Raw genomic sequence first — 14,966 nt, 5'->3', positions numbered from 1 at the left:
AGTGGCGGTTCCTTCTGGGACACTTCTCCACAAACGTGGACATGGTGTGTGGTCTTCCTGACCAGCCTCCTGAAAATTACAGCCTCCGCCAAGGCTCCTTACCCCTTTTCCTGGCTCAGGTCTTCTCCATAGCCCTGGTCACCACTAATATTGCCCACATTTTACTTATTTATTAATGAGGGGGGGCGGGCTCCAGCAGAGGCCGCCAAGCTATAGATCCTGTCTCAACCTGCGCTAGCTGTGTGCTCTCCGATGGTTCCTTGATCTCTGGGCCTCAGTTCCTCATGCGTAGAGCGGGGATAACAGTCCCACTTCCTGGGACTGTTGTGAGGAGTCACTGGCGTTCTTAGAACTCCCCTCATTGGAATGACAGTCCCCTCCCAGCTCCGACTTCCTTCCACTGTAGAACACGAGGGCCCACTGGAGGAGTCCGAGACCTGGGCTCCTTCTGACAGACACGGAAATGAGCACTGAGCACCGCTAATGGGGGCCCCGACTCCAAGGAAGGTGGTGAAGTTTCTAACAGTATAAAGTTGGGCATTGACGGTGCCTGGAGACTCGGTCATAGCCCGACCCCGGAGGAGGTCGGACGAGGGAAGGGAGCTGGGGCAGCCCGAGCAAGGGTAGGAACTGGGGTTCCCGCCCTCCCTGGGGACCACAGAGCTCTGCTCTGGCCTGAAAGCTGGGCTGCGCAGAGGATGTGAGCTTTGGCCCCACGAGGAAACACTGTTTCTCCACATACTCTCTGTGGCCCAGAGCAGCACTGCCCTGTCCTTGCAGGAAGACTGGGTGTCCTCACGGGCAAGGCTGTGCCCAGGGCCCAGATTAATTGGCCAGTCTGGGGATATACCTTCGCCATCTTGATTACACCTTTGGCTCTCCAGGCCTAAGTACCTTACCTCCTTTGTGGTGAGGATGAGGCCAGAGAATATGGGAGACCTGGCTCCCCGCTAGCGCCAACTACCACAGCTCTGAAAAGCCCCCCCACCCCGCCCCGGCTCCCCCTCTTCAGCCCCAGCCCCACTCCAGCTCCTCTGCCCATCCCCCCACTCACCATTGGAGGCCGTGAAATCGATGGCCACCGTGAAGTTGATCTGGGTCCTGAAAGAGGAAGAGCAGCAGGGGGGTTAGCTGGGCGGGCAGCAATCCTGCTTCACGGATTGGTGGATTTGAACCCCACATCGGGCTCTGCCCTGACAGCTTGCAGCCTGCTTCAGATTCTGTGTCTCCCTCTCTGTCTCTGCCCCTCCTCCACTTGTGCTCTCTCTCTCTCTCAAAAATAAACATTAAAAAAATATAAATAAATAAAATCTAATTTCTTTTATAAAAAAAGAGACAGTCCTTATATTTTAGAGCTATATCCTGAAGTATTTGAGGGAATGAAATATGATGTCTGAGATTTGCTTCAAAATAATTGGATGAGGGGCGCCTGGGTGGCTCAATTGGTCAAGGGTCTGATCTCGGCTCGGGTCATGATCTCCCAGTTTGTAAGTTCGAGGCCCACATCGGGCTCACTGCTGTTGATGTGGAACCTCTTTCAGATCCTCTGTCCCCCCCGCCCCGCCCCTCCCCTGCTTGCACTCTCACTTTCTCTGAAAAATAAATAAACATTTAAATAAAAGAAAAAACTGGATGAAAGGAAGCTTGCATGGAACAAGACTAGAGTTGGTAACTGTTGAATCTGGGTGAAGGGTACCTGGGGGCTCATTATACCTTCTCTCTACTCGTGCATGTATTTGGAATTTTTCCATAATAAAAAATTTGGTTCTGAGTATTCAGGTTCAGGCTTGAAGCTTTCTGAGGGTTTGGCTATTCTAGGCTCTGTGCTAGATGCTGACAGAACAAAGCCGACAAGACGGGAGCCCCCGATGAAGTCTAGTCTTGTGGTTCTAGAGGGGATTTGTTTAAAAAGAGCACCCCAGGGCCCCACTCAAAAGGATGCCAGTTCAGCTGGTCTGAGATGGGGCCCCAGCATCTGCTTCTTGGACAGGCATTCCCTGCCCTCGTCCAGGGATGGATCTGAAGAGGGGATTCTGGGGTCGCAGCTGGGGACACTCTTCTGACAGTCCCCAGGTGGGGTGACATAAGATGAGGCAGGGCTCACTCCATCTGCAGTGAGCACATGGCACCTCTCAGAAGCCAAAGCCCTCTCCCCACCTGATCTCAGATGAGCTGCTGCTCATGGGACCGTCGTCTCCCAAGAAGGATGAAGGACATGGTTAGCAGGAGACCCAAACCAGGATCTGCTGGCCAGAGATGGTTCCAGCCCACGCTCGTTCCCTGTGTCTGCCCCCTCTGAGGGAGATGGAGCCACAAGGTGGCAGGGGCCTGGGTCCCTAACTGACTGCGTGGAGTATCTCCCCACCCATTCCTGCCCCCCCTCCCCCCATGAGTGAAAAATAAGCCTTTGTTTGTACTAAGCCTTGAAGTCACAGGATTATCTGATACAGCAGTTGACCTACCCTATTCGTCTGTTTGTGGTCATGTCTTACTGAGGAAGAGAGAGATCGTGTCCTTGTTAGAGGAAGGGAGCCACTTGGAGGGTAAGAGCTCTGCTCCCAGGGTCACCATCGGGAGGGTGGTTCTGGTCTATGGGACCACGGCTGAGGGACACCGGCGGCCCGGCTCTTTCAAATAAGGGTGAGGGGAGAGGCAAGCCTTATTCCTCAACTGGCCTTCCCCTGTTCTGAGTTCTGAAATGACTCAGGGAAGGAAGGGGCCGGAAAGCAGGCAATTTAGGGGACAGTGGCTCCCTGCAGGCTTGTCTCTCCTGCCTGAGGGCAGAGCAGGGCAGAAGGCAGGTCCAGGTGGGCGGGAGAGGGAGGCCAGAGAGGAGACGATCCCAAGACAAAAGCCTCCATCGGCTGCCTGTCTGGACACATACGTAGCTCTCGCTCCCTGGAGCCAGTTCTCTCACTCAGGTCTCTGGGTCTCTGGAGAGGGCGGAGGGAGGTGTGGGGGAGGGCCGGGGAGCAGCCAGCAGCACCCGCGTTGAGCAGAAGCCCAGCCTCTGAGGGCTCCTTCTCGATGAGCCATCACCCCATCACACTATCACAGCACCCAACCCTTTAACTCCACTGTCTCCACCTGCATCACACGCCACCAGGTAGCTGTGAGGCAGGCAGGGCCCGGATTATTCATTACTATGGGAGAAACGCGGCATGTGGCGACAGAGGAACCATGTGGCTGGCTGGGCTCGTGTGGCCGCGGGCAACTTATGTAAAATGGGAGATAATCACCCTCCCCTGCCCGCTGTGCTCTGTAAATTGGGGGCACTGTGCAAATGAGAGGGATAAATAGGATGTGGATTGCTTGAGAATTAGCAGGTGCTATGGGACGTAAGTGTGGGGCTGCTTAATGGGATAGAGGACAGGGCAGTTTTGATGGGGAGATGGGAGCAAAGGGCAGGGTCTGGAGTAGGCTCAGAGAAGGGGCGGGATGGGGTGGGGCTCTGGGTGACCGCAGGAGGTATGTGCTCAGTGGGTAGGACAGCTCGCACCCTTGAAACCAGTTTCGAGGCGGCAGGGAGTGGTGTTGTGGGAGGTAAGTGTGCCTTCCCAGGGCCTCACTTCCCCCTCTGCCCTGCAGAGCCAGGCAGCCAAGTGCCCGCTTGGCTGGGATGAGCCTTTGCACCTGCCCTGCCTGTCTTCTTTCCAGACAGGTGTAGTCACTCACCTGCCTGTACCTGCGGGCTCACGGCTTCCCACGCCCTGGCTGGCCGGGCACCTGCGGGGCAGGGAGCACTCGAACCTCACCGTGGAGTCAGACTCTGTTTCCACGAGCTGTTGGCTGGAGCCTCCCGGCTCCCCTGCCTGCCTTGGCCTGGATGACACCCCCTTTCTGCCCCCTAAACTCGTGTCTGACCACCTGCTGGCCCTAGGACCATCCCCTGATGCCTCCTGCCCTTTATACGTCCCTGATGACACTGGGCAGGTTAATCATTGCCCCGCACCCCTGACAGACCGGGCATCAGAAGCTCAGAGAAGGAAGGACCCTTAGACTTCACTTCATTCCAGCCTCTATGTGTACAGAGGAGGAAGCTGATGTGTGGGGAGGGAAAGCGACCTGCCCATGGGAACGTGCAAATTAGCAAGTGGCTAAGAAGGGCCTAGAGCCTGGGCCTCCTGACTCCTAGTCCAGCGCTCTCGCCACCTCCCTAAGCCCTTAGTTCTCTTTGCCATGGAGTCCCTACCGCCTGCAGGTCCCATCCCTGCAAGGGGACCTGATGTGACCCAGGCTGGCCTCCACAGCTTGAAGCACCCCCCTGCCCCCTAGCCTCTCAGGATCCGGGGACATGCACAGCTCCGGGCGAGTTGTCCGAGGCTGGAAATGGGAGTTTGCTCAGGGCTCACAGGCTACGTCCAGGGCCTCAAAGAGGCCCGTGCGGGGCTAGAGCTGTTCATGGAAATGCGTGGGGCCCCCTTCCTCTCCCCAGAGCCAAAGAAACGGAGGCTGGATCCCTTCTCACCCTCCTTTGATGTAGTCAAGAAATGTGCACTCGGACTCCACCGCAAAGGAAAGCAGCGTGACCTTGAAAACAAAAGGGAGCTTGGTCAGCCAGGAGCCTAGGGCTGGGGGGGGGACAGTTCACTGAGGGCGGAGGGAGCACGCGGTGCCAGCCAGTCTTGCATACTCCACTGCACACGGCACCCACACCGACCCTAGGACATGTGGCAATGAAATGGGATCAAGTGGCTTCAAAGAGGTCATGCAATCTGCCCAGGACGTGACAGGCCCAGGTCTGTCTGACTCCAGAGCCTGCACTCTCGACCTTGATACCAAACTGCATCCTGGGAGGGCCCTGTCTCTGTCACTGCAGCACAGGGGCTCAAAGCCAAGAGCACACGTCTCCCCTAAGTGGATACCGACATGGAGCATGGAAGGCGAGGGGGTCTCCCTGACACGGGCCTAAAAACCTGCCGACGCGGACAAGCTCCGCGCTTCCGTGTCCTGCTAACTACCGACCTAAAGCATCCCTCTCTGGTCTGTGCTTATCTGAAACCTTACTTGTCCCAGCTCATCCCCTCTGGTGTCTCTTGATCTCTGCCTTCCCAGACCAGAGACCCTCCAGCGCAGCCCGTCTTTCCCAGGAGGTAACAGACTTGCCCCCACCCACACCCCCAGAGCAGATGCCTTTTGACCTGTTCCTTCTGGCGGCTCTGGCATCCGCTCTGCCAAGACAGGTAGCTCCCTGGCAGCTCACTATGATAAGGGATTTGGGATCACGAGACAAGTGAAAGCCTGGCTGCCAAAACCAATTAAATGAGGCAAGACTGGGGCAGGGGACCTTTCACCTGTGTCAGAGATCTCTACCCTAGACTTTGGGGAAGCCCCTACTGGTGCAGATTCTGCTCTCAAGGTCAACTCTCTGGACAGGTCAGGGAGGGAGGGCTTCAGCTTGACATTGGTCCAAATCACGGGAGGGTCTGTGGGTGCTGAGCTGGGCCTCGGAGACCCGGACCGGCTGCGGTTGTGGTGTTAGGCACCTGGACGGACAAAGCCTCCTTTTGCTAGGAGCGGACCGTGCCAGGGGCCTCTGCCCTGACCGGTGGTCACGACATGACCGATGATCGTCTTACAGCCTGGGCGAGGACCCCCAAACCAGTCACCTAGGGCTCTGGCCCGGNCAGCCGGGGTTGAACCCCACTGCCCCCCAACAAGGCTCTGGGATGAAGCAGTTCCCTAACCGCCTGACCATATGGATTCACCCAGGACTGCTCAGAGTGTGGTCCCGGGACCAGCAGCGGCGGCAGGAGCACCTTGATGCTGCTTAGAAATGCAGACACGCAGATTCTTGGTGGATTAGCAAGATCCCCCAGAAGATTCTGCACCCGGTGAGGAAGGTAGGAGAAGCTCTACACACAGGTCCCCAGCCCAAGCCTAGGCCTCCTGAAATGGGACCCCAGAGACCTGGACTGGGCTCGTGCATTTTGATAAGCATTCTGGACCCTGACTGATGTGTTACGGTGAAGACTGACCCAAGGCAAATCACGTCCCCTCTCTGAGCCTCAGTGTCCTTATCTCTCTAAGAAAATGAAAGGAGATCAACGGTTTTCAAACTTTTTTTTTAGCTGGACATAGGAGACTTCCCAGCTGGGGAAGGCGCTGCCTCCCCTAGGGGCATGGGAATGTGTGGGAAAGTTCTGGGCTCTGTCAATGCCTGGGGCTGTACTGGTAGCCATGGGCTGAGAACAGGGGTGCTAAGCACCCCACAATGTGCAGGGAGGTCCTGGGACATCAAAAATGATCCTTCCCCGAATGCTCACAGTATGCAGCAGACACACTGCAGCTTTGGACAAAGGAAATACTACTCCGATATCCTCCTGACTGAGAAATAGTTACAGTCAGTCCCCTTTGAAGGAGCAGAGTACTTTGCAGTTTGCGGGCCTGCGTCTCCATCTGTCTGTCACAGCCACCCAGTGCAGTGAGCAGGATAGGGAATGATTTATTCACCCCATTTTACAGATGGAGAAAATAAGTTTCCTCAGGGGAATCCTAGCGCTCCCTGACTGGAGATCTCTTCTGGGTCTGGAGTTGCAGTTTGCTTAACTCTAATGACTAAGCGTGGCTGCATTCGCAGGTGGGGCTGTGGACATCTACAGGACAGAGGGACACGAAGGTTACAAATCTGAATATATTTGCAGGGCAAAGACACTGCCTTGTTCTAGAAATGCACCATGGGCTCCACCTCAGGACCTTTGCACATGCTGGTCCCTACAGCTAGAAGTCTCTTTCCCCAATATCCTCAATCCTTGCTCCCTCCCCTTCTTTGAATCTCTGCTCTAATATCACCTTCTCAGAGCAAAATTTTCCTTAACTACTCAATATAAAGTAGTCGTTTTGTCTCTGGCATTCCCCAACCTTTTATACCTTTGTATACTTTTTCCCATGGCACTCATAAGCACCAGACAAATCCAGGTATATGTATGCATACATTTGTTTTCTGTTTCTCCCATTAAAATACAAGTACCAGGACGGCAGAGATTTGAGTCTGTCTGTCCCCAGCTGTCTCCCTCAGGCCTAGAACATGACTGCGCTCAGTAAATATTTGTTGGATGAACGCATACATGTCTTGAAGCTCAGCCCCCAGAAGCTGCGCGGCTAGTGTCATCCTTGGACAGTCGTGGTCAACAGGGGAGGTGCCAGCTGGCAGCTTTCAATGTGACTGCTGCGCTGCCCGCCATGTCTGGCTATGGCCTCGGTTGTGACTTTCTGCCTCTGCGACCTTGGGCAGGTCACTTCCCTGCCTGCAGCCTCGGTTTCCTCTTTTACGACAAGGGGATGCCAATGTCTGCCCCTCAAGGAAACTACCTGTGACCGAGCCCCTGGGTGGGGAGTTTCCCAGAGGAAGGGCCTCTCCTCCTTCTCTGCTTTCTTTCTGCAGGAAGTCCCCATGGGAATCTCTCTCTGGGCTTTCTCATTCCGTGTCACAGCACCTGTGCTATGGCCTCCACCATCTACCATCTGCATCTACTATCTCCCCCAGGGCTGTTGCTCCATCGGCCCCACCCCCCCCACTCCCAACACCCTGGGTCTGGTTCCCACACTCGGCTCAAGCCACGCAACTCCTGACACCGGGCCTAGCTGGGACCTCAGGATGCCTACGCCTGGCTGCAGGGGGCGGGGGGTGGGGGCGCCACTCACGGTGCCAGAATTCACGTATTTCTTTTTCTTCATTTTCTTTTTTGGGTTTACCACCTGCGGAGAAAACAGTTACAGGATAAGGAGGGTTTCCAAGCAGTCAGGAGTGGGCCCCCAGACCTTCTTCTAACGACCCCTGATATGACCCCAGCCCCAGCAAGCAGAATGTGGGGTCCAGGGAGGGGAGGGTCCCGGGAGGATTTCTGAGAGCCTGATATTTAAATTTATAGAAACAGGCTTCCTGATTAGACCCAGTGTTCCACGACCAAACACACCAGGAATAATATTTATTTAACCCTCCTCCCACTGCTCCCCCAAAACACGCCCCCCACCCAAAGCAGCCAGAGGAGGTTTGATGTTGCAAAGGGGCCCTGTCTGTGCCTGCCCTTGTGTGTTGGCTCAGGCCGCTACCCTTGCCCCAAATGCCTTCCCCTCCTCCCTCCACCAGGGTCCCCTCCCTGAGATCCAGGGATCAACTGTCCTGGGGCCTTCGAGGGTGCCCCCTTCCCCCCCTCCCCCTCACACTGCAGTTAGAATTTCCTTAACTGTTCTTCATGTGAAAGCTCTCATTCCAAACCAGACCTGTCATCAGAGAATATATCACAGGCCTAGGTGCATATTTAGTAGATGCTAAAAAAAAAAAAATTACTTGTTGCTGGATTTAACTCCAGTCGTCTCAACTGCCCGTTCCCTCCCCCCCGTCCCAGGCATTTGGCAATGTTTGGAGATATTTCGGTTGTCACGACTGGGGAGAAGGTAGAGGCAAGGGGTGCTGTGAAACATCACGGAGCGCACAGGGCAGGGCAGCCCCCCCCCCGCCCCCGCAAGAATCACCGAGTCCGAGACGTCTGGCAGCACCCAGCACTGAGGCTGAGAAGCCCTGGGCGAGTGAGAAGGACCAGAGCCTTCCAGGAGATCTTACACCTTCCGCATCTGTACTGGGCTTAAGCCTCACCAGCTCATTCGTTTTCACATGGGAAGCTCAGGCCAGGCCTTTCCCTAATCTCCCATCAAAGGAAGCAAGGTGGTTTGATTTCCACACCCCCAAGGTCCTCCCCAGGTTCCTGATGAACTCATTTCCCCTCCCCCCATCTCCCTGGGGCTGGTCGGCTCTGTCTTTAGCAGAGACCTCTCCCGGGTCTGGAATGAGAGTTGCTCTCTGTCTCTGGAGATAAGGAAATGAAGGCCCAGGGGCCAGAGTGATTTGCCTGAGGTCACACACCTGCTCCGTGACAAAGCTGGAAACCGGGTTCCTGCCCTCTGCCCAGTGCTGCCTACCTGGGTGTCACCTTGATAACAAACACAAACCCACTCCTTCACAAATAGTTATGTGGTGGGGGTGGGGGATACCAGTTTCTCTCTTCCAGAATCTTCACTCCAACTGGAGAAAGATCTGTCCCTAGGGAGAGAGAGGACAAGAGACACCAAAAAGGGGAGCCAGAAACCTGAAGGCAGTTGGAGGAAGGAAGGACTGTTCTAGGCCCAGCATGAGCATGAGCAGGCCCCCCGGGGACAGCTGGTGTTGAAGGGCCCGTGCTGAGGACAGGAAGGGTTCGGGCGCCGCAGAGAGATGGAGGGAGGCCATTCCAGTCAGAGGAGACAGTCACGATGGGGGGGCGGTGGTGAGGCGGGCACAGACTGGGCAGGCTGGAAGAGAGCCTAGAGGGGCCAAACTAAATGTCTGATGACCTCTAAACTAATAGGCACAGGAGCACAGGTTCTAGGAGGCTGGGGCCTGGAGGAAAGGAGTATGAGGGGAGAAGGGGACATCAGGGGTATGTTTGCCCACTGGGTTCTACCACCTATGGCTGTGTGACCTTAGACAAGTTAATTTAGCCTCCACAGGCCTCAGTTTCCTCATCTATAAAATGGGAATAAAAAGTATCTACCTTATAAAAAGGTATGGGGACTAAATAGGCCAATATAAGTAAAGCATTTAGGATACGGTCCATGATATAGCAAATACTATGTAAGTGTTAGCTGCTATTCCTTTTTTTTTTTTTTAATGTTTTATTTATTTCTAGGAGAGAGAGAGAGAGGGAGACAGTGTGAGCAGGGGAGGGTCAGAGAGAGAGGGAGACAGAGACTGTGAAACAGGCTCCAGGCTCTGAGCTGGCAGTCAGCACAGAGCCCGACGCGGGGCCCGAACCCACGAACCGCGAGATCATGACCTAAGCGAAAGTCGGACGCTTAACCGACTAAGCCACCCAGGCACCCCATCTGCTGTTCATTTTTATTACTCCTTCTCCTACTACCACCCCCACAAGTCCAGGTGAGAGAGCCCAGGACAACCTCAGAGCCTCCACCGGCACGAAGGCCACCCGGATGACCTGCGGTGCACACACATTCACGGGAAAACCGTGTACTAGGCAAGCTCCAATGCCATGCTGTGCCTCAGTTTCTCAACCTGTCCCATGAGGGCGTGGAACTTTTAGAACTGAATGCACCTCAAACTTTTATTCCAACGTCCCCTCCCAGCTGAGGAGAATAAACATGGACTTCTGGGGGGCTGGGTGTCGCCCAAGGACCTGGCCACAAGCACATTTCTTTGAAGTCTTCTGTGTTACCTTCAAATTAGCCTGTAGTCCACATTTCCACTCTCTAATTATAACTGTTTTAATATTAAAGCAATGTTTTGTTCTCGGATCCTCATGTGAAGTGGGCACTGAAGAAACACTCTGTTTATTCTGAGGTTTCATGCCTTCCCAGCACCCCACCCCCATGGTACCAGCCTCTCTGGCCCTAGATGGCTGCACCCTTAAGTTCCACGTGGGCGACCATCGCCCCCTGGGGGCCAGGCCAGGAATCTCCCAGCTCCCAGGCTGGAATTCTCAACCTTCTCTCCCTCTCCTCACACCCCCAGGTCCTTATGGCCGCCCAGGGCAGGTCTGGGGTGGGCCCTCCTGTCAAGCAAGGCCCTGAGTGGCTCCCAGGGGCCAGGAACTGTGCTGGCTTTGGGAACACAACAGTGAAACAATGCCCCCACCCTTGAGGACGTCATGGTCCTTGAGGGGATGGGAAGCTTGACAAACAGGTAATAGCCAAGGGAGTGAGGGGACACACAGGAGCGCCAAGGAGTACAGACTGTGGCAGTACAGTGGGTGTGCAGGCAGAGAAGGCTTCCTGGAGGAGGAATAATACCCAAAGGGAGTCTCCAAGGATCCACAGGCCCAACCAAGTGAAGAAGAGCAAAAGGGGTCCCGGGGTGGGGGGGCACCATGGAGTGAAGCACAGAGGCTGAGCTGGCAGGGAGGCTGACGGTGGCCGTGGGCAGAGGGAAGGGGCCGGGGCAAGACCCCAGGGCCTCCAAGGGCTGGGACACGTGAGTCTACTTATGCACGCCCACCGGTGCCCCACAGACTGCAGGTTGCTGGGGCGTGGAGGAGCTTGAACTCCTCCCTGTGAGTAAAGGGTCCTGTAGGCTCTCAGCTGGGCTGGGGGTGTCTTCCCGAACCTCCTCCCCACTCCTCTGGGTGAACCCGGGCTGACGCAGTAGGTGGGATGCACAGCCAAGGGTTAAGCGGGGCAGCGATGTGGTCAGACTGCCATTTTGGGGGAGCCCTTGGATTACTGAGTGGAGGACGGTAGGAGGCGGGAAGGCCTTTAGGGGGCCGTTGCAAAGCCCCCCACACAGGGGAGATGATGGCGGTGGAGGTGGATGGGAGTGGAGGGAACCAATGTCAGAGTATGCAGGTGGTAGGATTCGGCTGTGGCCTGGATGTGGGGTGAGGGGCAAGAGGTGTCAAGGGTGACTTCCGAGGCGCCGTGGCTCCATGATGACCCCCCCGGGAGATGGCCAAGTGCAGGGGACACAGCTGTGGGGAGGCCTCAGCCAGTGCATTCAGTTTGGGAAGGCGGAGTCTGAGGGCTGGCTGGCTGACAGCCGGACGTGGGAGTCAGACACCCAGAGTGATGCCAGGGCCCAAGAGAAGGGTCTTTCCTGACAGAAACCTGTTCTCTCTTCAGGCAGTTTGGATAGGAAGGCCCTTCAGTGACCCCCCTTCGGCCCCCCCATTCAAGGCCGGCCAGAGTTGAATTCTTTTTCTGATGGCATTTCTGATGGAGAAAACAAGTCAATCCAACCTTTTCTGCTTTGAGCTTGAGAGATCATGGCCTCTTCTAGCCTGTCAAGCAAGCATCCTTAAAAGCCAAACTCCAGGAGATGTAATCCCTTTCCTTCACCTCCCTAAAAAGCTCCTTAAAGGGACCCGGAGAAGGGATGGCGTCTGCTTCTCTCCGCCTGGGTGGGGGAGCTAAGACAGCCCTTCCCTTGGCTGACTCAGAAAACAAAGCAATTAACTGTGAGGACAGAGCCCTTGCGAAGAAATCCACCCACGCTCTATCTTCACCACGGCCTCCTGCAAGGGAGTTCGGTGTGTGCACGGATCACAGGCACTTGCTGGGTGCCTGTGGCCAGAGTGACGGGAGGCCACGGAGAGGGCTGTCACCTGGCCTGCCCTTAGGGAGCTTCCATCTAACTGGTACACGGTACAGGGTGAGGGAGTGAAAGCGTGGACCTTTCACCTTTTAGAAGGTGGGAGGGCACCCCGGGAGGAAGAGCCCCGGGAGGAAGGGCACACACAGGCAAGAGCTCAGCACCAGAAACTGTCCTTTAAGGGCAAACACTGTCATCTCCTGTAAGACTGGGGGCCTTGTCCCAGCTTCTCCAGGTCCAGGTGGAGGTATCCTGACTCCTGTTCCTCTGACTCTTTCCTTCCAGAAAAGGTAAAAGGTATTCAGCAGGCCCTGAAACTGTTCTGACGGAGGGCAGAGGGCCACCTTGGACTCAGGACCTTGGGTCTCTGACCTCGGAACCTTCTGAGAATGTCCCCCACCTTCTGCCCCACCTGCGCCCCCTCCCCACACCTTGTTGGAAGGGCCCTGCGTGGAGGCTCTGTAACTCAACGATTTGGAGCCAGAAGAGCGGACACTGTTTGCCTCTCGATTCTCCACTTACTGAACCGTGGGTCTCTGAGCAAATTCCCTGACTTCTCTGAGACTCAGGCTCCTTAATTCTAAAATGGGACAGTGAGACCCACCTCCCGGGAGAGCAGGCAAAAGCCCCAGCCCCGCACATGACCCCCTGTGGTCCTCAATGCCTGGGATTCATGTATTATCAGAGCAAACCCCAGACTCTAGGCGCCCACCTCACCTCGTAGATGTTAAACTGGCTCTGCCCGCGGGCCAGCTCCCGGTAGCTGGTGGTGAACTCCCCGATGAAGTCGTGGCTGCAAAGGAAGGCTGCCGCTGAAACCAAGCGGCCAGGGCTGCGCCCTGCCTCTGCCCACCTCCCCGCCTCCTACATCCCTTCCCTCAGCTCCCCATTCTGCCCGGGGTTGGGGGTCCCGAGCAGAGAGGCTGGTTCCCTGGGAGGAGTCCAGGGTCACCCGTGGAGCGGGAAACCCAGTGGTCAGGGGACCCACTTGGTACTCAGGTTCTTGTCAGAACAAACTAGCCATGCAAGGGAATCTGAGGACAACTGGAGAAATTTAAATATGAAATGAATATTAGGTGGTACTCATGAATGATTGTTCCACGCATCAGGTGTGATAATGGCACTCCCAGTTATGTGGGGAAAGGTCCTTAATTTTTAGACATTCTCAATGAGATCTTTAGGGGGTAAAAATGCCTTGATGTCTGTAATTTAAACCACATCAGCAAAACACGGATAAAGCAAATGTGGCAACGTGTAACATGTGTAAAATTCAGATGGTAGGCCTAGAAGCATTCAGTAAGCTCGCCTATCTTTCTGCGTATCTGGACATGTTCCCAGTAACATTTCCTGAAAAGACCATTCATGCTCTGTCCACCCAGGCAGCTGCAGGTATCTTCTGCGGCAGCCACACCTTCCAGGACTGCCCCCCCGCTCCCCCCAACGTGGAAGCGGAGGTTAAGTGCAGCGCAGCAAAATAGATAAGAAGGGGAGCTCCCATCTGCCCTGTGGCCGGCTGCCTTTCGCTGTCACTGTCCCTGGTAGAAGGAACCTTCCAGGGAGTGATGCCCAGGGCATGTCCCTGGGGACTGGCTCTGCCTCGAGTCCACACTGTCTTTTGTCTACATATGCATAGCTCTCCGCGTTCAGACCATGAGCTCCTCGATGCCAGGACCCTACGGCATCTGGTGGCTGTCCCCAGTTTTCCCCAGTGAAGGAGCTCCAGGGTAAGATGAAGCAAATAGTGGGTGGAAACGGGGCTGACGCGCCTGTGACATGGTTACAGAGGTGAGGACGGGGTTGGGGGGCGGGAAGACAGAGTGAGTTAACAGAGGGGCTGTGCCACTTAAGTCCTCTCTCTCTCAGAAGGCCTCCGGGGAAGATGGCTACCTGGCCCGGCCAGGGCCTAACTTAGAGCTGTGTCTGCACAGCCCTTTACAGTATGCATCCTGTCCACATCACAGACTGGAGAGGCATCCACAGAGCGGATGGGGCTTAGAGCCCCCTGCAACGCCCCTGGGAGAGCCACAGAATGGAGGGGTCACAAAAGTCAGGGCACATTTGGCTTTGGTTCAACAGACATGTAGGAGCCAGCGAGGTTTCTGGACTACAGCCACAGGAGGCCCGTTCTGGTCCTCATCTATCAATTCCCAGTGACGGTGCTCCCTGGAGGACAGTCACAGACAGGAAGGGTGGGCACTGACCTCCCAGAACCCGACTGGGAAGTGCCCCTCTCCTGGCCAGGCTCGGCCCTACTCAGGCACTGCTTCAGGGCTCTGGAGACCATTCACGTGAGTCAAAGCTTACGTTTCCGGGGGCGCCCGAGTGGCTCAGTCGGTTAAGTATCTTGGTTTCGGCTCAGGTCATAATTCTCTCTGTGCTGACATTGCAGAGCCTGCTTGGGATTCTCTGTCTCCCACTCTCTCTGCTCCTCCCCCACTCTCTCAAAATAAATAAACTTAAAACAATAATAAAAAGCTCACACTTCCCAAAGCCCACTCCCTCAGGGCCTGCTCCCTGCAAACAGATTCTGTGATGCGTCAAGGGCCTCCCCACTAGATTGGGGGGGTGTCTCTGAGGGCTGAGCTTGTCTTCTGTGCCTCAGTCACCCCACAATGCTTAGTTAGCCTCACACAGAGAACAGGTCCGTGAATGCGCGGGGGTCGCTCAGGGGGTCACTCGTATCTGTACATTAGAATATGCACATTTCAGAAAATCACAGTTCTCCCAAATGCGGGGAGGTTCTAGGCACCGGCAGGCAGCCAGGCAGCTATTTCAGGAAAAGAGCGTCCATGCCCTGGAACATGGCCTGCAGGATAGAGAGCGCCCGGTGGCTCCGTGGAGCCCGGCAGGGACAGGCCACTGGAGCAGCCCCCCCCCCCAGGAAAACCCT

General features: G+C 55.7%; 1 protein-coding gene across 6 annotated transcripts in view; it reads right to left on the bottom strand.

The window, feature by feature from the left end:
- Positions 1–14,966, bottom strand: part of CPNE5 (copine 5) — a 91,206-nt gene that overhangs the window by 6,086 nt on the left and 70,154 nt on the right. For 5 of the 6 annotated variants that reach the window (XM_077754887.1, XM_077754888.1, XM_077754889.1 and 2 more), the window contains 4 exons: positions 12,794–12,869; positions 7,645–7,698; positions 4,469–4,530; positions 1,055–1,101 (listed from right to left, as the gene is read on the bottom strand). In XM_077754887.1, coding sequence (XP_077611013.1) covers positions 1,055–1,101; positions 4,469–4,530; positions 7,645–7,698; positions 12,794–12,869 — 239 coding nt within the window. Of the gene's footprint in view, positions 1–1,054; positions 1,102–3,675; positions 3,705–4,468; positions 4,531–7,644; positions 7,699–12,793; positions 12,870–14,966 lie in introns of those variants that run through there. The other variant, XM_077754892.1, reaches the window with a different exon arrangement.

This window comes from Crocuta crocuta, unplaced genomic scaffold (assembly GCF_008692635.1).
Source record: "Crocuta crocuta isolate KB4526 unplaced genomic scaffold, BGI_CrCroc_1.0 scaffold132, whole genome shotgun sequence".
Lineage (NCBI taxonomy): Eukaryota > Metazoa > Chordata > Mammalia > Carnivora > Hyaenidae > Crocuta > Crocuta crocuta.
Note: the sequence above shows the minus strand (reverse complement) of the source record. Positions and strands in the feature narration are given on the sequence as shown.